Source organism: Melozone crissalis, unplaced genomic scaffold (assembly GCF_028551555.1).
Source record: "Melozone crissalis strain CALT ecotype California unplaced genomic scaffold, PUWL_Pcris_2 ptg000018l_1, whole genome shotgun sequence".
Taxonomy (NCBI): Eukaryota; Metazoa; Chordata; class Aves; order Passeriformes; family Passerellidae; genus Melozone; species Melozone crissalis.
The window spans coordinates 5,846,009-5,872,291 of record NW_026535796.1 but is presented as its reverse complement, the minus strand read 5'-3'; the positions used below and the strand labels follow the sequence as shown (position 1 = coordinate 5,872,291).

The window sequence follows — 26,283 nt, the reverse complement described above, 5'->3', positions numbered from 1 at the left end:
TCAGACAGCTGTAGAAAGGATTACTAACAAAAGAGCAGCACACATTCAGAACTTAATTTTACCACCCACAAAACAATGAGACATCTGCACATGGCAGGTACCAAACACTGCAGTCAGGCAATTTCAATATTAAGTGAGAAGCGGTCAAACCACTGATCAAATATTATGCAGGTAAGATTTAGTGTGTGCTGTGTCTGGAGAAGTCAGGAAAGAAAAATCAGAACAACCCAAACTTCTGTAAACCAGCTCATTTTATGCATTGTTTATTCAAAAAATTTGAATAAAACAAAAACTTTTATGCCACAAGCACACAGGCACCACCAACTTCTTTGATCTTCTCCTCTGCTCTTCTGCTGAAGAACTTGGCTTTCACAATGACAGGCTGCTTGGGCAGCTTCCCCTTGCCCAGCACTTTGTAGTAGCCCTAGAAAGATTTAAAAAAGAAGTTCAGTGTTTGTAATGAGCTCACAGGCTCCCACATTCAGACCTGTTAGCACACACCGGTTAAAACAGAACCATGATCACCATGATCTTATCCAGTCAATTCATTACATTAAATGACATGAAGACAATTAACAAAACAGCTGCTGGAGTCACAGGAGGTGAGAAGTGGCCCTAAGTGGCCAGCAGAGGCAGAGCAGTGTCCCTGATTCGGTGGCTGGCTGAGACACAGGACATCAGAGCCAGTGAATTTGGATCAGGTGTTCCTGTCCGAGAACTATAGCACACCAAGACAACCAGACATGTGGAGATGTGACTCTAGTCTCGAGGGTGACATGGTGGGAGACCGGCTCCACCATGGCTTTGTTCCCTCAGGAACATTCCAAACCAGCCATCCTTCACCACCTCCCCAAAGGAGGGCAGTGCCTGCCCACACACACACACCAGCAGGACAAAAGTCCTTACAGGGAAAAATGCAACACCCAAAGTGCTCCTGTAAGTACTCAGAGCCCAGGGATCTGTGTGGTGAGCCTCTGAGCACAAAGCACTGCAGCTGATGTGCAGCTCAGCACCTCCCCAGCAGGACAGGCCCAGTCCAGGGCCCAGCCCCAGCAGTGCCAGGCCCAGCCCAGCAGTGCCAGGCCCAGCCCCAGCAGTGCCAGGCTCAGCCCCAGCAGTGCCAGGCTCAGCCCCAGCAGTGCAGGGTCCAGCCCAGCAGTGCCAGGCTCAGCCCCAGCAGTGCCAGGCTCAGCCCCAGCAGTGCCGGGCCCAGCCCCAGCAGTGCCAGGCCCAGCCCAGCAGTGCCAGGCTCGGCCCAGCAGTGCCAGGCCCAGCCCCAGCAGTGCCAGGCCCAGCCCCAGCAGTGCCAGGCTCGGCCCAGCAGCACCCACCGAGCGCACGACGTCGATGACCGGGGCCAGGCCCGCCTCGTTCTTGGCGTAGTTGAGCCTGGTCTGCTCGCTGACCAGCGTCCACAGCTTGTCCAGGTTCACCGTGGGACAGAACTTCTGGTTCCTCTTCAGGTGGTAGTGCCTCATGCCCACCTTCCCAAAGTAACCAGGGTGGCTGTGGCACAAACACATTCCATATTAGATCCCATTTCTAACTCATCCTGAACAAGCACAGCTCTAAACTAACACTGAAACAAGCACCTTACAACACCAGAGCATCCACAATGTCACATTACGCCGTTTTTCATTTTAATATGTGTAGAATTTAGGTGCAATAATGATTAGTATCCAAACCAAGGAGCAATTACACTCTCTCTAAGTGCCCCTTCTCCCCACAACTCACACCTCAATCCCCCTCCCTGCCAAGGCTGTATTTCCAGGGAAGCCTCACCTCCAGGAATTTAGGAATATTTGGAAATTTGGTCACTTTATTAAACATCCATAATGTTGGATGGCACTGCTGTCACTGACCCGGTGACTGACTGAGCCAGGCAGGCACAGCCAGTGAATAGAGATCAGTGGTTCCTGTCCGAGCACTCCAGCACACCAGGGCCACGGGCAGGGCCCAGGTGTGACTCTATAGCCTCGGGAATCACAACATCCCTCCCCTCTACCTGCTGCAGCCAACAGGATTTGACACCAAATTCACATTCTGAATTTGCTCTGTGTGCACTGCTAAGCAGGGACCACACTGTAACAGGCAAATTTGGTCAGCTTTACCTAATGCTACAATGAACTCTTCAAAATGCCAAGTGAAAAGGTTTTTGATTTAAGGGTAAGTGGGGACATGAGCAGCTGTAATCCCACACCTCCCATTAAAGGAAAAAACACATAGGATTGCAGAAAACGTTGCTTATTCACATATAAAACTCAGTTGCTTCTACTTCATGAGCATGCATGTTCCCAGTAGACATTTAAAACGTTAGCTTACTATTTATCAAAGTTAATCCTGTGATGGTGCAAACCACCGGCATTACCACGTCCTCCAGGATGCTTCCTGTGTTTGCCTGACAAGAAACATTTTAAGCTTGTTACATTAATATTACACACAATACTTAGAGATATCTTCAATGTCAACTTAAACTAATTCTTTTATCTTGTGGTGCGACACGGTTGGAATGGTAGAGTTGAAAGGGAGACTGCACTGCCCTGGATTTTAAGATGTGGCATAGCCAGTACTGATGGAATGAGCAGTGCTGAAGTTACAAACCAAACCCAAGGAGTCTAAAACGTGCAGGAAATGATCAGCCCATCACCGCGGCACGCTGCGGCCTTCAGCACCGCTCGGTATTCCCCCGGTGCCCTGCACGCACAGTTCCCTTTTTATGGACCCGGGAAGGGCAGCACCAGCACCAGCAGCATTCCCTCAGCGCCGCGGAGGCCCCGGCGCCCCCGCACTCACCCACGCGGCCGTGGCCGTGGCTGACGTGTCCTCTCAGCTTCCGCGTCTTCCTGAGGCGGGAAGGCTGCGGGGAAGGGGGAGAGCGGCCGTGAGCGATGCGAGCAGCGAGCGCCACCAGAACCCCGCGCCCGCCCGGGAACCGCGCAGCCAGCCGCCATGGCGGACCGGCCTCCCCGCACCGCTCCCGCCCGCCGCGGGCTCGGAGCCGCGCCTCCCCACCACCCTCCGCTACTCGGCAGTCCCGTCCCGCCGCGGGAGCGAGGGCGGCGGCCGCGGGGTCCCGGTCCCGTCCCGATCCCCATCCCCATCCCGATCCCGTCCCATCCCCTCCGGCCCGGACGCAGCTCCCACCATCTTGCCGGCGTGCGCGAGGGAGAGAAAGGGCGCGGCTCTCGCGAGAGCGGGCAAAGGCGCGCGGGGCGGGGCCGAGATCTCGCGAGGCTTCGCTGAGGCGGGAGCGGCGGGCGGAGCCGTGAGGGGCCGGGCCCCGCCCACAGCCGGCAGCGCTGCCTGTCTGCTCCCGGCGCGGGAAGCGGAGCTTCAAACAGAATTTAGGAATTTTTGGAAATTTGGTCACTTTATTAAACATCCATAATAATGGGAAAATGAACGCTTACGTCCTTAAACACAATTACTTGCCACACTGGAGTGTGAATTCCTGGAGTGTTACAGTTTCTTAAGCTTGGTTTCTAGGGTTTTTTTCAATGGATTTTATTCTAGGGGGTTTTTTAATGGATTTTAAACACAGGCCTCGCACTGGATTTATTTTTCTTCAGAATTTTTCTGGTGCACTTAAAATGTTCCATGCTGAGGAACACCATTAGTTTTAACAACCAATTTAGTAGGGAAAATAATGCACTCCTTGGTTTTTGTTCGTCTGATCCCTTCAAGCACAGACCTCCCCATACCACGAGGATTGTTTTACACAGCTCCAGTCTGAGGATCAAAAAGGCACCCATAGACTTTTTGGGCTATAATCTCACCTTGCCCAGTTGTATCCTCTGATTCACATTACAAAAATGGGAACACGTTGACAGATGACACAATGTTTAAAAGCTTTCTCCTTTAATTCTTAAAGTGCAAATGGAGCAAAACAGCTTTGGCACAGGAGATGGGTTTTACAGCACATTCTTGTACATCAGCTTTGTCTTGCCTTTGCAGTAACTCCACAGCATGTCTTGATACAGTTTTATCCATCATTTTCTGCAGAGGAATTATGTACTTCCCCCTACATTTACTAGCAGCTGTTGTTTATAAAAAGGCCAGAAGCCACCTGTACAAGTGACGTTACTCCTTCCACTCTCAAGAATTACATCTAGCAATCATTCTGGAACTTGGAGCATATCACGGAGTGAAACTAATGGAAGTTACCAGTTGTGGTGACATTTCCTCTGTAGCAAAAGCACCTGGTATTTCACTGACATTTCACGTACACTCAAGAAGCTTTTGTGGATTTTGGAGTGTGAGGGAGGTAACTGAAAAAGGAAACGACTTCACCTTTTCAGTGAACAGCCCCTCGAGTTTGCTCTATGAGGCTGATAGCAAACCAGAACCACTGTCAGGTTAGGAACTGCGCAAGCCTCAAAGCCCATCTAACTACAGCAGTCACGCTGAGAATGACGAAAACCAGAGCGTGGGGGTTTCCTTTGAAAGTAAGAGGCTTCAGCTAATTTTCATGATCTGAAGCATTTTATATTTTTTTAATATTTTCTTCTTCAGACTATGGGAAAACTTATAGAACCTTAACAGGAGCTCTGTTTCTAGATCAAGGAAGAATGTGACACTTGAGCACTACGCACAGCACAAAGCCAACTGAAAATTCCATAGGTCAGGAGCAGTATCTGTGATTCAAAGATAAAATCATTTGCTGCTAACCCATGAAAAAATGTTTTAACAGATGCTTTTGTTAGGATAAAATTTTTTAAAAAGGGGTAAAAAATATCTTGTCTTAGCCCTGGTGAAAAACACTGAAGAAACCCCACAGTGAAAACAAAACCAGCAAACCTACTGAAAGAGAGGTTTGTAATATCCACTTTACATTTTAATTACAAATTCATTTAGAAATCACAGGTGAGTTGCTGTGTTTGTACCTGCTCCACATGAGGAAGTGCAGAGGTGCAATGAACATAAACAAACAGGTCTATTTACAGAGTTTATTAGGATCCATACATACATACACTAGGAAAGGCTGTACTGTACCTACTCGCTGCAGCTTGCATGTCAGAGAGCTGGGATCTCCCCAGGCTTAGCATCTTAGTGCACAGTGGGTTATAAGGAGTTTACTGACCAGAGTTCAAACCAAGTGGAGGCTCTGCAATGTGAACCAGGTACCTTTTTATCAAGTTACTTTGTTATTTCTCCTTTAAAATCAGTTTGAAGGAAACAGACAGACAGACAGTCAAGCGCCTGTGCCGCACGAGAGCAGCCCCGTGCGTACAACCTCTCCCACGTACCCAAGCTCATTCACCCCGCAGTGTTCAGGCAACAAACACCCCTTGGAGTCAGTGGTTCTGCTGAGACAGTCAGCTGCACATAAATCAGCTACTCGTTTTTGCACCAAGCATAACTCAACTCATACTAAAGAAAAAAAAAACAAGCACCTGGTATTCTCAGGAATATACAAATATTTACCACAGTTTTCTCGCTCATTACAAAATCAGTTACAAAAGCTTACAGCACATTATGTACAAACTCTGCCCAAAACCACGGAGGAGCCTTCACGTGGCACCCTGACACAGCATCCATGGATCCCCTCCTGGAGCTGCCTCAGCTCGCTCCGCTCTCGTCCCGCTCCGCACTCCAGCGCCGCAGGTGTCTCACACGGTGCCATAAACAGGATTTGGGTTGGTGTTTCAGCAGGAAGGAGCTAGTTCTTCTTGTGAAGGAACTTCATTTTGTTACCTAAAGGAAGCACACCGTCACTCTCCAGCAGACAGCAAAGTCAATCCAAGTGACAGCAAATGGGTGTAACTTATAATCAGCTCCAGCAGGGAGAGCTGAGTTACAGAACACCGACTGCCCCAACCCCTTCCTGTTCCACTCCTCGATCATGGTTTGTGTGAAAAATGCATGTATTTTATGACTGGCTTTTTGCAAATATTAAAATGAACATTATATGTGTTGTGTTAGAAAGTAATGCTGTATTAATTCTCTTAAGTACTGTATTAAATATAGTTTTAGGTTATAGAAATTGTTAAAATACAAACTATGCTATGTAGGATGCTTTGTTTAAAAGAAAGGACTCGCAGCGAGACAGCAGCCACAGGACACCTAAATCTTTCAGAGAAAAAGAATTTATTGCCCTCTTATCAGAAGAAACGAACTTCTTCCCACCTCGAAGGCACTGTTAGGATTCGGAAGAAGAAGCTGGCGATCACCAGACAGAATCCTGTATTTGAATGGAATTTATGCATCGTGTATGAAGTGTATGAATATGCAACAGGCTATTGCTTTTAAGGGTTAATCCTCTGTTAACGGGGGTCCTTTTTCGGGCTCATGATGCCCAGAAAAAGGTACCCGGACGTCCGTAACTCTTTGTCTCTATTGCCTCATATTGTCCTAACCATTTTATTACTATTAAACTTTTTAAAATTTTACAAACAAGGGATTGGCGTTTTTCACAGTTTGGTTCCCCCATCCCCAAGTGAAAATGAAAGTGTTAACAAGGACCGTCATTAAATCTGGTTTTACACCTTTAACTATGTTTTCATTGCTTTTTTTTTTTGTAACTCCTATCACGCTGAAACCACTCTACTACCTCAGTTCACTTCGGGTACGGCTTTTTCAAATTAAAAACAAAAAAAAACACCACAACCAAAACCCACCATCACACTGAAAATTCATTTCAGAAATACTTCTAAAGCTTTTCCTCACCGAGGCCTCGCAGGAACTTGTTTACTCCGCTTTGTTCCGTGTCCGGGAGCTCCTCCAAATACTGTTCCACCCTCTGCTCGAAGAGCCCTGCGGCAGAGGGAGACAGGGATGGGTGAGCCGTGTGCGGCTGATCCCCGCACAGCCCCGGCTCCCGCCCCGGCAGCCTCCGCTCGCAGCGCCCTTCCGGGTAGCGGGGCAGGAGGTCAGCGATGGTTTCCGCCTTCCCGGTGAGCACGGGCCATGGAGGGGCGCTGCCGCCATCCGCGGGACCCCAGCGGAACAGCGCGACCCGCAGCGCAGCGGAGACACCCACCCGTACCTTTAGCCCTGCATTTCCTCAGCTCCCTGTCCTGGATGAAGCCGGCGAACATTTGGGATTCCATGAAAACTTCCAAGAAGCGGCGGATACTCTTGGAGGCCACAGATTTACGGAAAGCCTCCCTTTGGAAGACACGCTCTCCTTTTTCATTCTGGGTTAGGAACAGGGAATAATGGCCAACTGTCTCCACAAAGAATCGGATAAAAACCTCAGACACTAATCCATTCAGGGTGTTACACTCTGCAAAATAAGGCAGCAATAAGACACCAAAATCAGCTGCTACCAGAGCTGTCAGCATTATCCCCGCAGGGCCAGGCCGTGCATCTCCCGGTTCCCTGACGCCGCGCTAACAACTGGCAGGGGTGGCAGCGGCTCCCTGCACACCTGCATGCACACGGAGAGGGCGACAGCGCCATAGCCACGGTGCCAGTCTGCAGAATTGGTGTTCTGTGACCGAGAGTCAGCGAGAATTACAAATCCTCAGCAAATTAAACATTTGATGGGTGTTTCATCAAAATCAAACCTGCTGTTTTCACTCTTGAGCAAATTCTCTTCAAAAACTTCTGAATGACTCAGCATTGAAATATTTTTCCCTGAGGATAATAAGTCTGTACCAAAAACGATCAAAAATGGTCTGTTGTAGAATTTGGGCTTTCATCGATTCGGAGATGTTTAAACAGTCTTATATATGTAATACATATAATTAGAAATAAGTTCCAAAAACTGAATAAGAGCCTGTTTCATACCATTTAACCACAGGCATCTCAACTCACCCTGGGCTGTTTTTATCACTGCTGAAGAGAAATATGAACCTTCAGAGACAGCCCAACCCATCTTGGACTAAAATTCTTTTCTGGTGGTACCTGCTTCTCCCCTGAAAATACCGAGTGCCAAGAGCAATTCCAAACTCAGACACACCCCTAAGCCTGGAGAATTATCTGGATTGAGTTCGGGCCAAGTTAACTGCAAACCTCTGTTTGAGCAAAGGTTCAGAGGGACCCATAGGAGTCCTTGTCACTTGCAAAGAAATTAAAATAAACCACAGGTGAGGTATCACTGTCTGTTGATGCTGTCAGTCTCATTCTCCTGTGTGCCCAGAGACAGCCTTTGATGTCACCAGAGGTATTTGAGACCTCAAGTCCCATCTTTGTTTCTCCTGCATGGAAAATCACAATTCTACCTACATTTGTTTATTACACAAGTCCCTGTTTCCAAAGGAACTTACCATCATCTGAATCACTATCTGAATCCTGATTTATCAGTTCATTCTTTCTCTCTAGAGCCTGCTCCAGAGCAGCTTGCAATTTTCTAGGCAATAGTGTGTCTTCATCATCCATCTGATGGAGGGAAAAAAAATCTTTAAGCCACAATAATCTATTCAGGAACTCCAGCAAATACTTTCAGCAGGTTTAGAATTCAGATGAAAAATATCTGCATCTGCTACTGTCATGGCTACATAAATAAAAGAATGAGAATCTATGCGCAACTAGCAAATACTTCTAAAAATTTATTGTCACTCTTAATAAGATTAAAGTCAGGAATGATAATCCAAAGAGCAGGTAAACACAAAAATGTGAAATCAACTCTTCACATGACAAAGAGTCCAAATAGTTCTGTTTAACTAAATACACATCATGTGAAACCTTGCTAGGTGTACACACAGCTGCTGTAGTTGGTTGTAGGCAGCTCCTTTGGTCCTTGACAGTTGTTTTTACTGTTTTCTAGTCTGTCTTGTTTTCTGGGTCTTGTCCCTGTTGCTCTCTTCATTTTATTTTATGCTTGTTCAGCAGAAGCCAGGTGAGCACAGGAGCCTTGGCTCTGCAGCCACTGCTCACCAGCCAGGGAATTGAACACAAAAGTTTCCTCATGCAACCTGCAGACTGTTGGTTTGAAATTATTTAGTGCCACATGACTGTCAGGAGATGGTGATCCCTCATCTCCTTGGCTACAAGGTTTCTGCTTTTCCTGTCACATTAAACTATTCTCCACCTCTGTGCTCTCACTTGGGAACTCTCTTTGCTATTTTTGTCCTTTTCACCTCCAACAGTGTGTGAGTTTTCTTGCTAAGGTGATGTTATTGTCTTTGGATGTTTTCTTTCCACTGTGCATACAGTTCTTGATTCCTTGTGAGAGTCACAGCCTCACTCCCTTCTGCCTACTGAGAAGTTCTTATTTGCAGGTGGAACAGAAAATGAGAACTTTTTTTTTCCCTCATCGCTTTCCCTTTGCACACACAATTCCTGCCAAATCCCTCTGATCAAAGAAACCCAATCACACCAGAGGAGTAAACAGCTTGCCAGACTGCATGGCAGCATTCTGAGCTGTACTTTACCTGTCTGATGAATCGATCAGATCCCAGGTTAACCATCAAAGCCTACAGGAAAGAAAACACTGCTGTGAAATGTATCTGAAGACACAGAAAACATTCATTTGTTCATTGGTTTTTAATAGCAGAAGATCATCTGCTGAACAAGACTCAACATGAATCAAATTCCTACTGTGAAACAAGAGGTTGTGTGCTTTATGAAACAACATGAAGGTTTTCTTTAGAGCTACAAGTCTAATTTAACATAGATACAACAGATCTCATACTAGATTAATATATTAAAAAAGCTAAAAGGGGTTTTTTTCTTAAATCTACCCAAGTTATAACTAATAATTTTGTTAACATGAAAAGTGTTTCAAGGGGTTTAAAGAAAACAATGTGGAGGCAGCGGGGATTCCAAAGGGCAAGGGTGTGAAATACTCATGATAAAGCAGCAAAGCTGAGAGATGGAGCTGGGAAGATGTGGGAGAGCAATGTTAGGAAAGCAGAAGGGAAATGGAGCAGAGATTTACCTGGGCCAGAGGCACACAGGGCCTTGGAAGCGAGCATAAAAAAATTCCTTAGAAAAAGGACAGGAAACTAATAGGAGCAAGAGAGAAAAGAGTGTGTCCTTGAGTATTTTTGTGGTTTTTTACTGGAAGAGCTGATGAAGTGCAACTCTCATTTGATTTCCAATATAGTAACAACAAAGTCTTACAAGTTAAAATTGTTAAAGGTTTTGTTTCCTGTGTGGGCTATGGCTTCATGCACCACTTCCATAAGGATTAAGAGATGTCATAGTAGATGGCTTCCTCTTGTTCCAGAACAAATCAGCATATTTACACCCTAAGTACTGGTGACCAGGTGAACATTCACTTGTCTCTGACAAGGTGCCAAGTGTGGAAGAGAGGCAGAATAAAAGAGAAGAATAAAGCTACTGCTGCAGCTTTGCCAAGAGGCAGTTGCCAATGAGAACCAGGCAGAGAAGAAACAAAGAGGCAGATTAAAAATTAAACATGTGAGGATTTATGTCCCAGTGGCAGCCTCCTAGGAGAGGCCAGCTTTACCCCAGGCAAACAATTGTGGTGCCAGCTCCTACCTCCTCTACAGGCAGGTCCTTGAGTTTGGGCAGGGAGCTGGAGAGCAGTCCCACCAGGAAGGGGGTAGGGCAGCACACGATGTCAATCATGGACGAGGGCAGGACAGGAATGAAGGTGTGCTGCCAGGAGAAGGGGTACAGCAGGGCCACTACAGCGTGGGAGCAGCTCGACAGGGTGCTGGGGAGAGAGCAACAACCAGGTCAGCAAAGGCTGCTCTTGGCTCACAACACCTTCCACCCGCTGAGAGACTGTTGAAATACAAGTGCCCAAGGTGCTGCCTCTGGCACTCGTGTCTTCAGACAGGCCTTGGTCCCCTTCCAGTCCCTACCCTCTCTGTGCTGTGCAGTGTGGCAGCACACCTCAAACCAAAGGTACAAAACTAGAACCTCTTTGTTTCAAACTACAATCCATTTGTTTCATAGCAGATGGTTTGATCTAGAAGTCAAGATTCAATGTTCCCAAAAGCACTCAAAAGCAGCCACTTTGAACAATTCTTTAAACCCAAAAGCAGCTTCAGATCTTGGCTGTTATGATCATATCAGTAGTAAAAAAGCATAATAGTAAGGTTCCTAACTAAAGGAACAAAGGAAAATGAGAAGTAAAATATAATTGGGAAAAAAATCCTCACAAAAAACTCTACCAAATCAGATATAAAAAGCCCCCAACAATCAATACCTGTTCCAAAGGAAACCCGGTAAAAGCAACACATTTTTCAAAGATAGTGTATTTTTTGACAATAGCATCTTTTTATTGTAATACATTTTAAAGGACTTATTAACCAACTTCAGTGATAAAGGTATCGATCCTGCTCAGCAGAGTACTCTAAAATACAGGTTGGTAGCTCCTAAACCTTAAGGCTTGATATTATCATGGCAAACGTCCTTCCACCTACTGAATCCAATTCCCTTTTTGCATCACATGGTTTCCAAATGTTAAAAATTAAGGAACACCATTACCAAGTGAGTTTTAACATCAGGAGAATAAAGACAGGCTCTCCTTATCACAGCTACATTGTCTGCCTCTCACAGGCTGAGATGACAGAAATTTGGATCCAACATGACTGAACTAATTTTCTTGCATTGCAAACTTCAGCTGTGCTTAATGTAGCCATAAAGAACTACAAATAATAACTGCAGAGCTGTTACTGCTTTAAAATGCTGAGGAGAGATGATAATTTCTTCTACTGCAAGACTTGGTGGAGACTTTAGGTGGCATCAGACCTCCACCAGAATAACCTTCATCAGCATTTTTACTTCAGTTGTGAATTGTTCCACGGCCAGAGGAAAGGTTTCACCTGTTTGTTCCCATCAGTGATTTACCTTCAAAGTTTGCTGCATGAGAAAAATGAGAATTAGGGGACAAAGAGAGAAAATGTTGGGGAAGAGCAAATCCTCGTGCTTTACTTTACTTTAAAATTGTTTTACTGCAAATAATCTGCTGGCTTGATTTTAATTGACACTTCCTTTAAGATCTGACAATCGCAGCATGGATTTATAACAAATGTTGCCTGACACAAGGTTGTTGTAAAATGATGCATTTCTCTAATTTATATATATATTTTTTTATAAGAAGCAATGGTGCTGCCATGGCCTCGTATTTTGGTCTCAAGCATTTACCACAGCAAGCACACTGGTGTGTTTTGGTACAGACTCCCAGCACTTCCTCAAGATCACTTCAATGACTCCCTGGCATTTTCACCTACAACAAATTCAGTCATCTTAGCTGAGCAACTAAAAAAAGAGCCCTGTTAAGCTAAAAGCAGGAAGACAAACATTCTTCTGCTCTTCAGTGAGTATTTGTTTCCTTTCTGTAAAATGCCCTTTTGTAACATGTTGTGTTACACGCAGTGCTGTGACGTAAATCAGCCCCTGCAGCCTCTTGTGCCTGCTATTCCCACGCTGGGGAGGCTTCAGCCTCCAGCCCAGGCCACTGGAATCTCTTCCTGAGCTTTGCTGGGAGCCAGCTGGGGCAGGGCAGGGAGCAGAGTGCTGGGGGTGTCCTGTGGCAGCACCCAGCTCTGGTGGGGTTGCCCTCTGCGAGCACCTCAGCACGAGTAACACCGCCCTGGCAGCGCCTCGGCCTCTGCACTTCAGCACTCTGCACACAGCTCTTAAATTCAGCCTCAGAAAATCTTTCCTTCTGGAACATCTCATCCCCATGAAACATCCCCTCCAAGCTTCCAGCCCCCAGAATCTCCTGCTGCCATCCCTGCTGGACACCCCTCTGCAGGACTCCTACAGCTGTCACCAAATTCCTGCTTGTACAAAGTGCCTGCCCTAGCTGGACAGTTTCATATTTAGAATGAATACACACCTTTCACTTCAGTGAAATTTCACAGTTTGTAAGGCAAAATTCAGAGGTGATATGTATAAAGGAAACCCCAGCCTAAATCTCCAAAATACAGTTCAGAACCTTTTAGAGGGATATTACTGATGAGAAGCATGTTTAATAAAGTAAAAAAAGAAAGGCCTACCCTGGGAAACCAAGTGTGCTCCAGTTTTTCCTTTCAAAACGTGCAACCCACACATTATCCAACTGTTCTTGTTTATGAGAATTAAGCAGTAAGGTCAGATGGTTTATTTTCTTTAAGGTGTGTGAAGCACACAAAGTAAAGCAACAGAATGATCAAAATTAGATTTTCAAAATATTTTCACTTTTAATACTCTAGGGCAGTTCCAGAGAGCTGGTTTGGAGAGTGGGCTTTTCCATTTGGCCTGTGCATTTTTACAGGAATGCTGCATAATGTTCTAGCTGTTGTTGACACTTCTTGATTTCCATGGGTTTTTTTCATCTTGTAAAGAAATTATTTGGAATTTGCCAACATTTTGGTTTTCTCTGTGCCTTTTTATTCACCAGATTAAAAAAAAACCTTCAGTGTTTGATCTTCTCCCCGTGAAGGCAGTAATACAAGATTATACAAGTATATTGAGACAGTTCTTAAAGACAAATTTCTATTGAAGAGATCCTTTATCATGTTACAGGCAAAATATGACATTACTTCTTTCCCACACAGAGTTGATTTATGTTCCTCTGGGCTATTTTGTTTCCCAAATCATTTTCTCATGATAGCACACAGAACCTTTTCCTTGTTGTGTCGCTGGCTGGGGAGATGCAAGCTCAGACTAAGAGCTGAGGCACCACAATTTCAGACACAGCTGTGACTCAGCTGAATTTTGGAGATGGCTTATGAACACCATCCAAGTCTACATCAAAAAGCAAATCACTGTGACTTAACAAGAACCTTGTCCTTGTCTGTCCTTCAGATAGGGAGAATGTCTGGTAGCAATTTCTGGGTTGCCAACCAACAAATAACCCCAAGCTTAGGCTGTATCCATATCTTATCACAGCACAGTTAGCACGCTCTGAGAAGGACAAGCTGCTGCAGGGGATGGACACTGCCCTGGCTGGGATGTCAGTGCTGGCTGTGCTTGTTTCAAGGACTGTGCCTTGTTGCACACTGCAAGTCACCAACTCTCTCAAACTGCTGAAGTCATATTCAGTTACAATTTCTACTCCCAATGGAAATATTCCACAAATACCCTTGATAAGTCTCTTTTCTTTCTAACAATAGCCAACAGCCATTCCTTCCTACTTCTCCCTCCACACCTAGAACTTCTCACAGGCCCAAGGGAGCTTCACACACTGAGCATCTCCCAAATCCAGGATTGAGCCTCTAGCACAAACAACCACTTGCTGGTTTAGCTCCCTGATCCCACCTCACTATTGACATGCACCTCCACAGTCAGTTTGGCATTTGCATTGAAGGAGGAAGCAGGAATATCCCTTTCCTTCCTCCACCTCCCCTGAGGGACAGACAGGGTTCCTCAGCCAGGAGAGGAGGGAGGCACCCCTCGCATGCAGGGCCAAGCCACCCAGCAGCTCTGTCACCCCAGGCTGGTGCCAGCTCTGGGCTGTGCCAGTGCTCTGGACCATGCCCCGGACTGGGACCAACTCGCCCAGTCTGGGCTCCCTGCTTCCTCACATTGAGAAACACAGCCAAAAACGTAAATTCACAAAAAAGTGTTTCCACTGTTTACTTTTCCACAACCTTTTATGTTCCTCATCTCTCCCTGCTGATTAAATGATGTTGCTCTGCCCACATTTGCTGAAGTCTTTCATCTGCCCTGTTGACACATTCATGCTGAGCCCACAAGCACTTTGAGTTACCTCCCTGATACACATCCCTTGTCTGCTCAGGAGAGCTTCCTCCCACCTGAGGCTGGAGTCTGGAGGCTCTGTCCTTCCCAGGTGTCCTTCCCATCCCTTGACTCACATGGGTATTACACACCAGGATGTCTCCTCACCACAGGCCATGGCCCTGCTTTTCTGGGACAGCTCCTACCCTTGGGCCACTGATGAACTGTGTAGAAAACAGACCCCTGACACTTCCCTCCTAGACCCTTCCATGCCTCTCCTGATCCTGGATTAACTCCAGTCTCTCACAGAGGTCTGTGACAACTCTGCAAGATAAAACAGTCTGAGAGGTTTGCAGAGGACTCTGAAGGACTGTGGGGAGAGGCTACAGGCCAAGGGCTCAGCCCAGCTCCCCTCCAGCACAAACAGGCTGCAGAGGTGCAAAGGACAAAGTAAAAACTTGAAAAGCATCAAGTAAAGGGCAAGTGGAAGTAAAATCCGTGGCAGCCTGATAGACTTTGGGTGGAGATGGAGAGCAGGCAGCATTGCTGTTGCTGTGCTGGCAGTAATTCAGGGCAGTACTGTGCTGTGCCAGATACAGTGCACTCCAAGGCCCTGACAAAATAAAGGTTTCTCTGGGTGCATAAGAATAAATAAGAGCAGCATTATTAATCAGGTTGATAAGACTAGTAATAGCATCAGGGACAAGACATAAATGAAAACTAAGTGTCAGAAGTGACAGTCTCCAAACTCCAGCTGGCTGCAGTGAGCTCCTGCAGCATTCCTGCAGGCCAGCTCCTGAAGTGAGCCCTTGGGGATCCCTGGCCCTGGAAAAGCTGCTTGGCAATGGGGACATGTAACTGCTTTCTCCCTGCTCCAGAGTGTGGGTGCTCAGCTCCAGGACTCCCCCTGATCCCCAGGTGCTCTGCTCCTGAGGCCCCCTGACCCCCCACATCAATGGTTCTGTGCTGTGAGGGTACATTTTTTGTTAACCCACATACCACCAACTACTCACCAAAAAGGGCAGAGAGGAATAAAATAAGAATCCAAGACTCCATTTGCTGTAATGGTGCAGGACATCTCCAGTTTTCCAGCCGGTATAAAACGATCAGACATGACAAACACAAATTCTTCCTAAACAAAATCATCGCTGTTTCTCTGTTACCACTGCTAGGATGTTTAATTGGGGAAAAAAAAAATCTTCAATTCCTGTCTTTTGACTTAAATCAAAGAAATTGCGTGGTTTTGCAGCTTTTTGAACAAGAACTAACCCTTAAGCCCTGCCATTCCTGATGGCTGTGGGATACCTCCCTATTTGTAGGATTGCTTGCATTTGTAAGGCTCAATTTCACATGACATGGATTCAAAATTTGACTTGTTTTCAGTGATGTTTTTGAGGTTGTGTGTCTGCCTCTGGATAACCATTTTGGTTACCAATTTAAAGCAAAGGCACATAGAATCAAAATAATTCAGGTGGGAAGAAACGTCAGGAGATCAACTGATCCAATTCCTCCTTGCTTGACATCAGATCAGTTTATTTCCAAAACCAAATGAAATTATACATTGGTTTTTTGTATTAAACATCTTAGCTGCACTTTTTTGTGAAGGAGGGAGTGCCCTGTGTGCCAAAGACTCCTACCTAGTGATGTCCAAACTCATTCTGATTTGGCTATGTTAGAAGCCATCTTAAAAAATCTTTGTTGTGCATACTAAAAAGAGCCTTATTTAGCTGCTAATTTCTTCAGAATAAATTGTTAGCACTAAGCAAAACTTCCTTCTGTAGCCTTGGGCTACACTGAGAAATGAAGGCTCCTCTGGGAGAAAGAGATCATCTTCTTCCTGCAGAGAACCTGAGGGGATGGAAGAGAAGGAAAGGAAAAAGGGGAGAAGGGGAAAAGGGGAGGGAAGGGAAAAGGAAAGGAAAAAGGAAGGGAAGGGAAAAGGAAAAGGAAAAGGAAAAGACTGAACAAAATGCAAGGAGGTGAAATTAATATCAGGGAGGTAGACCTGGGAGGGCAGGGAGACAAAATGAGCCTGATGAGCAGGTAAAAAGGAAACTGAGGGCAAAGGGGCTGGGATGGAAAATTAAGGGACAAGACAGTGACTGGCTGGGCTGAACAATGCAAGGACCAGGGAAAACCATTTAATATGAACATGACTAAAGCTATCACACACATATGATGCCAAGGTGAAACTGGTCCCTCCCTGTTGCTATAAGCAGATGGAAGGAGGTGGGGCTGTCTGATGCCACTTGCCTCTCCTCTGTCAGTACCAGGGAGGCTGAGAGGGGCAACAACTGCAGGAGGGAAGGTCACACACCAGGACAGCTGAGGGTGACAGAAGCTCAAAGCCCACTGCTGGCAATCAAATGGAAATCAAATACAACCAGTGCTCTACACTTCAGCCACTGCTGCTAAGCACACAGACACAAATCCACAGTTTTATCAGGAAAAGTTCTCAAACTGAAAAGTTTCTTCCACAACAAACACATTTACTTGTCCCTGAGAGGAAAAAGATTATGACCAATACAAACACCAGAATTTGGGCTTAACATATTTTTGTTTGACCCAAATTAATTCTAATCCAGTAAATTATCTGGGCACTAATAAAATAATTCTTTCCAATGACTACAGAGCAGCAGGAGTTACAATCAGGTCATGCCTCACCTCACCAATTAAAGCATGAGGGGACAGGCAAATTACTGTTTTAGGCTTTGATTCAACACAGTATTTCAGCAGAAGCTTCAGCTTTAATTTACTTTCACTGTGCTGAAATACTTTGCTGAAATAAAGCCTCAAAGACCTTTATTTTCCCACTTCTGTTTTAATCAGACCAGCCCTCAAGACATAATAACACCTTGTGAACCACAAGTTCCCTCACTGCTGTGGGAGAGGCTGCTGCAAAGGCAGCAGCAAGGCATGTTGAAGCTTTGGAAATTTGAATAATTTTTACTTTTCTAGAAGCCCTTCAGGGGCTGGGCAAACTACAGAGGTTCCTTCAAGCCTTTCTAAGGTGGTTTGGAACTAGAGACTGCAATTTTGAAGCTAATAAATATTGTAGTTTCATGTTAATGTATTATTAATACATTTTTTAATTTTAAGAATATAATTTATTTTTAAAGTCAAACAATTAGATTTTAACGTCCTGGATTGAGAATTCCCTGTGGCAGAATCCTTCTGTAAAGGGTCCAGCTCTGTGTAGGGGTACACAGGGAGGAGGACTCCCCTGCTGCTGCCAAACACTTCTCCTCACCTGACCTTCAAGTGAATCTGTGAAAATCTGGGTGTCTGAAGGAAGTTTAGGATGGAGTGGTTGCATGTGTGACCTAAAAGAGAGCTCTCAAGTTGCTGATTTTCCTGTTAATAAATCTGATTTCTCTATACTAATCAATAAGATGTTTAAAATCAAAATAGTGGATTCATATTCCATGGAAAATTGCATGAGTTTGGACTGTAAAACCCAGAGTAATATTTTGCATTTATTTTATACAGCAAATATTTAATAAGAGGTGAACTAAGAGTCACCACCTGAGGTCTTTAGTAGCTGGCCTAAAGTATGCAGCTAATTTGTATCTCTGATCAGCACCCAATATCCTTCTCTTCAGGAAACACAGACAAATCTGTGCATATTTTAGGCTGCTTTTTCTCTTGATGGCACAGGAGACCCACCAATGGAAGGCTGTGTTTGAATAAAATTGGGAATTCTCCAGTGTAAATGTGATGATGGATGGGAACACATGCAATCCATGTGAGGATCATGGTGAGGCAGGTCCATTTGGCCCATCTCAAATTCAGCAGCCAGTTCTGAACAATTCACAACTGAATCATCACACACACTGCAAGAATTATTGCTACAGTGAACCTCTGGCACAGGGCAAGGAGCTCCCCAGAGCACAGAGAGCAGATCTCCCTGTCTGTTACGGGCTGGAACATCTCTCACCCAGACCTGACAAATATCCACATGTACTCCCTGCAGTGAGGCCACAGCTCAGTCCAGAAGCGGGTGAAAATCCCTCACCCTGCACAGGAGCTGGACAAAGCAGGAACCTTGCTCAGCAAGTGAACACTTGCTAGGGTGGGTGACTGCTTTGCCAAGCCAGCAGTGCTGCCCTGGCACCTGTGCCCTCAGCCTCAGGTCCATCCATGCTCCCCCCTCCTGGCAAGCAGCAGCCTGATGCACAAGAGAGAACCAAACTTTGCTGGTGCCAGAGTGAAGGGCAGAGTCCAACCACAGTGGCTTCCCTAGTTTGAATGCTGACATATTTGCTGCAAGTGACCTCTGTGATATCTCATGGAATGCAAACAAGTGATAACACTGGCAGGGAGAGAGGGGCACTGAGACTGAGGAGGAAATGCATATTTTCCACATCACATCAGGCCAATTATCAGTTATTGTCCTTTCCAAAATCCTTTAACTATGCTTCCAGCTCCAAGAGTGAAGCTGTTTAACCTTCACACCACTCAAATGGCAGTTTTGGCCCATGCAAAGGAGCTAAACCCAAACCCAAGCCTTCTCTTACAAGTAACAAGTCACACACTTCATGTTTTATGTGGTGCTTCCTACAGGGCAGCAGGAGAACAGCCAAGCCTGTAAACCTCTCAGAAAGGAATCCCAGGATGTCCTCACCTGTCTGGCAAAAGCAGGCCTGCAGTTCCTTATCAGTGCGGCACCAGTGACGCACTTAACTTTGGGACAGGTCCAATGACTACTGAAGGTGAGTTATGGAGAGCAGAGGCAGCAATGCCTTTGTGCTATTGATGATTCCTAGGAGGAGATTTTTTTTGTGATGGACTAAAGGTTACAACCCTGTTTCTGCAATTGTTTTCCCTGACTTGGATTCACAGAGCCATGGTTTGCCTCACTGCAGTGCCAAGGAGCACAGCTCATGGAGCAGACTTGCCCAACATTTTGTGTCATCATCTGGTCTCCTTTTCTGGTCCCTCCTTCTTGTACTTGACAGAAAACTGAGTGGGCAACATCTTCACTGATAAACTCTTGTCTGGCCACATGCCCTTCAGCTTTAGTGTGCAGCTGGTTTGGGCTGTTTTACTATCCCAGCATGGATCCATCACTGACACTGAACGTGTTCCCACAGCTTCACAGAGATGGACACCATGGAAGATGATGTGCCCTCAGAGGTTCTTTCTTTAAAGCCAGTGGATTTTTCAGTCACATAAAGTAATTCAGATTTTCAATGTTTGATAATTAAGCAATTCATTAGTACATATAAAAGGAGTAAGTGTAGGTTCATTCTGACTATACAAGAGGCTTTCTTTTTGGTTTTCATCCAAATTTTGCAAAAATCTCCAAAAATTACATAATTTGTCAGATTTTAGTTCAGTAAGAGCTGCATTTTCAGAACCAGCTCTCCATCCCTTTGGGGAACACCCGAGTGACAGTGTGGGGTCCCACAGATAACCTGCAGAGCACAACCCTGGCTCAGGCAAAGACCAAGGCTGCATCCCATGCAGCTGAGAGCTGCAGAGCAGAGAACACTGCTAGGAGAGCTCTCCCTCTCTCAGAGAGTAGCTTTGAAGTACTTAATTTAAAAGAAAGCAGAGAAGAGTTGATTAAAGGGGATTGTGGTATTAACAAAGGCTTTATTTTTTGCTGCTGTAATAGCTGTGTGTAAGCAAGGCACATGAAAGCCCCTGGAGAAAGAGACATGCAAAGTGCCCGACACAATGAAGACTTGCCTTTTCAAGAAAATGGGATTTGGGGAAAAAAGTCATTGCTTTGACACATCAGCTACCTGCCCAAGCTTTGTCAAGTGGTTGCAAGAAAAAACAAACATTTCCAAGTGTGAAGAGTTATCCTTTGTATCCACAGATAACATTCTCCAATCCTTTTCCTGCAGGACAACTTGTTAGCATGAATCCAGAACAAAAGTGTCTCAGAGCAGGTGCTCCAGGGCAGAGTTAACTCCTTGTTCTTTCCACACTGGGAACTTTGCTCCCACCACCCCTGGCTCACACTGAGGGTTTCAGATTCCCAGGCCATTGCTCCACTGTTAACAGCAGGACAGCTGTACAGCAGGGTGAAGTATTTTTCTAGGTAGTAACCAGTGAGGAGAGGAACCATCTCCCCCTAATCTATCTCATTTAAAAGCTGAAAAGAGGGAATCTATATCCTCTTGCAAAGAGCAAAAAGTGAAGTTGGGAAGATGTCGCAATTTACTGCCACATTGTGCCAATAAGCAATCCAGAAGGGAATTACCAAGCAGCAGGGCTGTCTTTGTATCCCATTTCCTTTCATGGGGAAGGGAGAGGAATTTTTTTGCACAAATTGAAAGTGGAAAAATTATGTTTTCCCACTGTAGAGCATTGGCCAAAGCCTGGAGTGACATAAATAAATACCACTGGAAAGCAGGGGAGGAGGGAAGGAAGAAAAGGAAAATTATACAAGCTGTACCCTTCTTGGGACATGGCACATTAAAAATGTCACTATTAGGTTGTTTTCTCTGGGACTGTGGAATATTAAACAAGCCAGAGACTTTGAATGTTCATTTTCTTTCTTGGTCTGTCCCTTTTGCCTGACACACATTTTCCTACTGTCCATGTACAGCTGCTTTGTTGGCATCAGTCATCACCAATCTAAGTGCTGGACAAAGTAATCCAAGCGGTACAAAATGTAATTTACCTCTTGAGAAGAGGGAGAAAAGTGCAAAATTTCTCTCAAGAATTTTGGAGACAGCTCTGCTAGCCCCCTGAACAGGGGCTGGTCTGGCTCTCACTGGAAGAAACAGAAACTCTCTGGTTACACACAGGACAAATGGATGTTTTTGCTGTAGAATAAATTCTGTCTACACTGGATAATTATACAAGGGCTCCTTCCTTGCACTGCAGAAATTAGTGAAAGAAATTCTCTAGCTTATCTTCAGCATATCAGATCAGACAAGCACAATAATCCTGACAGTATTAAGATAACACTTCAAGTTCTTTGGATAAAAATACACCAGAAGAAATGTCAGCCATCCATACTTCTCCTGGGTTTGGAGAGAAGATCTGTGAGCTATTACGCATTCCACAGGTGCAGCAGTCTGCACCTCCAAACATCATCTTTAATGCACAGTTGATAATTAAAAGACTACCAAGACCCTGTAGCCTGTGCTCAGAAATGGCACAGACCAGTCAGAGACTGACAGCAGTAAATTCTCCCTCACAAGCTGGTTTCTGGCATTTATTTTTTGTCAAATTTCTCTCACCTTTCTTTTGCTGGTGATGGGGAAAGTAAAGGAAGTCTTTATTGCTGGCCAAAGCTCACATCTATTTACCTCTCTCTTAGCACACCTCTCTGTGCTAATACACGTGTTTTTACCTTTTAAGCTGCAGGTTGGCAGACTTTACAAGTGTTACAAGATGACAGCTACTGGAAAGGAGCTTTCCCAGGCAGTTGGTGAAGCTGTTCAGACCTGTCATGGCCATGATTGGTTTGTAAGAATTGAATCCTACTTTTGTTAATAAAAAAGGAACAATAAGGAAATAGAGAATGAGCTTGCACTTCAGTAATCTGCCCCAGAAATTAGCTATTCTTGCTTTTCCACTTGACCTTGCTATTGGACTGAGGAGCAATGATTTACTACTAAAACATTGCCACTTATCTCTTATTTAAATATGCATATTTTATCTTGAGCTGCAAGATAATGCTATGATTTTGGCTGCTAGGTTAAAGGATGTTTTTTAGGTAGGCACCAAGAAATAAGGACCAGGCTACCTCTCAGCTCTTGCTGCCAGCTTCTAGCCTGGCCCAAAACAAGAGATTCAAGCATGAGGAGAGGCATCACCACTCCCTGAACACGCTGGGCACAGCAGAGCCAGCCCTGAGCTGTGTCTGTGCGTGAGAATGGGGAAACGCTGCTGTGTTCTGAGAGCCTTTGCCCTTGAACACAAGAACACTCTGCTCCTCCTGTGCTCCAGAGTGAACAGAGACATGCCTGTGGGATGACTTCCCCACTATTTACATACTTCTGCTCTGTCCTGTGTTAGTCAATGTTTCTGTCTCCAGCCTGTAACCTTTGGTCAGGTCTGGGATCTGCCTGGACTTTCTACAGTTGTGCTGGAAAAGAGATTCCTCCTGCAGCTCCAAATGCTGTGGGGAGGAGCAGGGTTAGGGTTTTCTCCCTGAGGCCCATGCTCCTGCTTCACTGAGAAGTAGCTGAAATACCTCATATAAAACCAAAATTCACAACAATGAGAAGCTGTTTTGTCTTTTACAAGAGCAGGGGCTCTATAGAAGCATTTCACACCCCCAAAAGTTTTCAAAAGAAGAATATTGGAGGACTTGGATCCATAGCAAAAAAACAAACTTCATCCAATCACTCCCACTGACTGTGGCTGGCATTGGACTGGACCCGTATGTGAAATGTAAGCAAAATATCCTCAGAGTCCTTCCCAATGTAGTGGATTACAGCAAGAGTGGTTTATATATATAAAAAATAGGGTTATAAGAAAAGGGCATTGCTGTGTCCAGGGCCTTCCCTTCCCCTCTCCAAACATTCAGGGGAAAAGGCAAAGAGACTGTTCTCCCACACATGGATACATCACCTCCTCAACAAACACATCCACAAATTTGTTTCCCCAGCATAAAACTAAAACAAGCAGAGACATGTTTTTCTTCCAATGTTTGCCTTCTATTTATTTTCTGTTGCTACCTTTGTGCCTGCAGCAAGGTCAATGTTGCTGAGCCCCAGGCCCCACTGGTTTGGCATCTGCTGCCTCTCAAACCCCAGAGGATGGCACAGGAGCAGCTCCCCTTTGCAGCTGGCAGGGACAGGACTATTCAAGAGCTGGGGTGAACAGGCAGAATGTGGGGAACATAAACAGGGGGTCCCAGTGGGACAGGGATTAGAGATGGCATGAGGCATATCACATCAGCTGTGCTTTCAGCAGATTTTTAAGGAATTGGAGCCTTAAGTTTCCTTTTTAAGAGCTGTGATATTATTATTATTACTATTACTATTATTACTTTTATTCCAAGTTTCTTTATCATTATTTTTGTTTCCCTGTTGTCTGCTCCACTGTTCACAGAAAGCAAAATTCTGAAAGGTTGCTGGCAGGTTCACATTCATTTTTCAAGGTGAGCAAATAGCTGCAGGGATTTATTCACCCAAATTCAAGCAGAAAAAATACATATTCAACTTATTCGGGGGAAAAATACCCAAACCTAACTGCACATATCTATCCAGGGCAGCCTCACAGTGCTGTCATTCAGAACTTTGCTGTTGTTTCCTCAGTACTTGGGAGCATCACTCTCTGTGTTAACAAACAATCTCTTCCTGCAAAGATCAAGGACTTTAAATTTTGGCACATTCTGGGCACTGGAAGAACCATAAATAACAACTTACTGAATGAATCTCACTTCACCAGGCATGACTTTCCCAGACTTGTGTAATGTGTGAAATAATTTATTGCTGGAAACAGGCAGCCACAAAAGCCCACTGCATCTTACTGTCTGAAGCCTAAACCCCAACATCATTTATTTCTAAGCTAGTTTTTGGGTACATACAGAAATCAAACCCTTGTAAAATCATTTTAATTTCCTGCTCTCATTCTTTGGGCACAGAGTGGGCCTGTGAGATATTTAGCTTCTCTTTTTTTCCCACATTACTGGTAAACTCCAGTTTCAGCTAGGATGCCCATAAACAAAACTCATGTCAGACAAGGCAAAGGTTCCAAGAAGACAGTTACTAGCTCAAAGCCAGAGTGTTTCATTTTAGACTTCATCCCTATTTAAACCATGAAAATCTCAGTAAGTATTGAATTTAAATCCACTGTCACTTTCTCCAGGCTCTTGTCAAAGGACTCATTATTAGTTTCTGGTTTACAGTACCTCCTAGATCCCTGTGCTGAGAGGGACCACAGTGCACAAAGCAGAGCTGCTGCACACACAGAGCAGGAAGTGGTCTCTGTCCCAGAGTGTTTGGGATCCCAGGCAGAGCAGACAAAGGATAAGGAAGAGGTGCTATGTTTCCAGCATGTGACACTCAGCAGGTCAGAGGGTCAGAAGGATAGCTCAGGATCAACATGCAGAACCTTATCTACCACATCAGATTTTGCCACCCTCTTACCAAATGAAACCAAGTATATACATACAATAAAGGGAACATGTGAATATAGTAAAGAATATGAACATAAGCGCTTCTTGTAAGGAAAGTTCTGTCCCTTCTTACAGGAGCAAGCAAAAAACCTCCCAAGCCTCTCAGATCCATGTGAATCCTCTCTTTTCTCCTGTGTTATGGCCTTTATCCCATGGCCCTCTCTGACACAGAAACAACAGCTCACTGGAGAACAGTTTCTGCAGGAGAGCACAGTGTAGGGATATGCGTTTACCAAAAGGGATCTTTATAATTTCTGGTTCCTGTTGCTCCTGGTGCCCTATTTCTGTGTGCCAAAAGAGTATAAGTTCTGTGATATACTCTTCTATAAGTATAAGAGTTCTGTGAGCAGAACTCTTATCCCATGCTCCAAGGCCTGTGGGACTAGGCAGCTACCAAGAGCAAGGTAATTGCACAGGCAAGCCTGAACTCCCAGCCAGGGCTGCAATGTATAAAACCCTGGCTGCCTGATAAAGTCCTGGGTTACCACAAGCCCTCACTATCAGCAACACAACTGTTTTCCATGCCAAGCTACCTTGAGCCTGTCAAAGTATTTTTAATCGTTGGTTTTCCCTGGACAGTGCCCAGGGCACCATATGACATTGGCTAGGCCAGCTGTCCCAGGGAAATGTTCCAGGGAATGGCTGCTGTCTGTCTCATCCCTCATGGCTGAGGATCTTTCCCACAGCAAGGCATCCCTGCAGGACTGTGCCTGTGATCCACAGAACACTACAGAGGAGCAACTGGGAGCTCCAGAGCAGAGAGCAGTTGGCAGCTGCACAGCAGAGCCCTCACTTTTGCTGTACCATTTCTGTGAGTTTCCACTCTCATCACTGTGCCATTGGAAGGAATGCAGACCTGTGTCAATCTGAATTACAGTCAGACTTGTGGGTGCTGAAAGAATGGCAAAACAGAAACAGACAGAATAAAGTGAATAAACATGCTGTAGGAAAAGTCAGAAGGAACACAGCACCAGGATTTCTAAAGCTACCTGCTCCAATATTCATGGTGTGATTCATATATCTGCTAAAGTACTGCAGAAACCCTGGACTAGTTACACAATTCTCATCACGGGTTTATGTGAAATTAAGGCACCCCAAATGGTCATTTAAACCAAGGGTTACTGACAAGAGAAGGGACGAAAATAAAATGTTCCCATTGTTCTAGACACACAAAAGACTACTAAGGAAGTAACTTTATAACCTGAGAAGGGTCTGCAGCTTTAAGAAATTCTCCCCTAAAGGTTGTAAAGCTTTTACTATGCAAAGTATTTTTGCTATTATATACACTGGCGGCCACTAAGTGCAGCTATTGTTTCTGGCGGTCATTCAGAGGAGGTCGGGACTGATAAAATGTTTAGCAGAGTTTGTTTGGGTAGATCCATCTGTGTTTTTAACCTCCCATACAGCCTCTGGTGTCCTTTTAAAAGATGCTGGATGTTCCTGAGTCTAATAAATTACAGGCTTTACTTTTATTTGCCTTTTTTTATTATGTATCATGCCACAGAAAAGAATGTCTTCTTTACATTACCCACACTTTTCTGTATGGATTACAGAAGCATCTAAAAAATTAGATGTTTCTTTGCTGTGGGGCAGGGGTGCAGCTTACACAGAGCTCCCATTTCCTTGGGAAAGGCCATGGGGAGATGTGGCTCTTACTCCTTACA

At 45.0% G+C, this 26,283-nt stretch overlaps 2 protein-coding genes and 2 non-coding genes across 5 annotated transcripts in view; all 4 read right to left on the bottom strand.

The window, feature by feature from the left end:
* Positions 1 to 233: 233 nt before the first annotated feature.
* Positions 234 to 3,192, bottom strand: RPL27A (ribosomal protein L27a). The gene is made up of 5 exons (XM_054275961.1): positions 3,145 to 3,192; positions 2,794 to 2,857; positions 2,323 to 2,398; positions 1,332 to 1,506; positions 234 to 424 (listed from the first exon to the last, which is right to left on the bottom strand). The coding sequence occupies exons 1-5, from the start codon at positions 3,145 to 3,147 to the stop codon at positions 296 to 298; spliced, it is 447 nt and encodes a 148-aa protein (XP_054131936.1). The 5' UTR covers positions 3,148 to 3,192; the 3' UTR covers positions 234 to 295.
* Positions 639 to 770, bottom strand: LOC128937139 (small nucleolar RNA SNORA3/SNORA45 family). Its single transcript, XR_008483035.1, has one exon. It is a non-coding gene; the product is annotated as a small nucleolar RNA SNORA3/SNORA45 family (small nucleolar RNA).
* On the bottom strand, positions 1,850 to 1,981 carry LOC128937138 (small nucleolar RNA SNORA3/SNORA45 family). The gene has a single exon (XR_008483034.1). It is a non-coding gene; the product is annotated as a small nucleolar RNA SNORA3/SNORA45 family (small nucleolar RNA).
* Positions 3,193 to 3,841: 649 nt separating the features above from the next.
* The window catches only part of DENND2B (DENN domain containing 2B), a 153,255-nt gene continuing 130,813 nt past the window's right edge, over positions 3,842 to 26,283 (bottom strand). For both annotated transcript variants that reach the window (XM_054275759.1, XM_054275760.1), the window contains 6 exons: positions 10,390 to 10,567; positions 9,318 to 9,359; positions 8,211 to 8,322; positions 6,986 to 7,225; positions 6,667 to 6,753; positions 3,842 to 5,694 (listed from right to left, as the gene is read on the bottom strand). In XM_054275759.1, the coding sequence (XP_054131734.1) occupies positions 5,660 to 5,694; positions 6,667 to 6,753; positions 6,986 to 7,225; positions 8,211 to 8,322; positions 9,318 to 9,359; positions 10,390 to 10,567 (694 nt within the window). In that variant the 3' untranslated portion in view covers positions 3,842 to 5,659. The remainder of the gene's footprint in view (positions 5,695 to 6,666; positions 6,754 to 6,985; positions 7,226 to 8,210; positions 8,323 to 9,317; positions 9,360 to 10,389; positions 10,568 to 26,283) is intronic.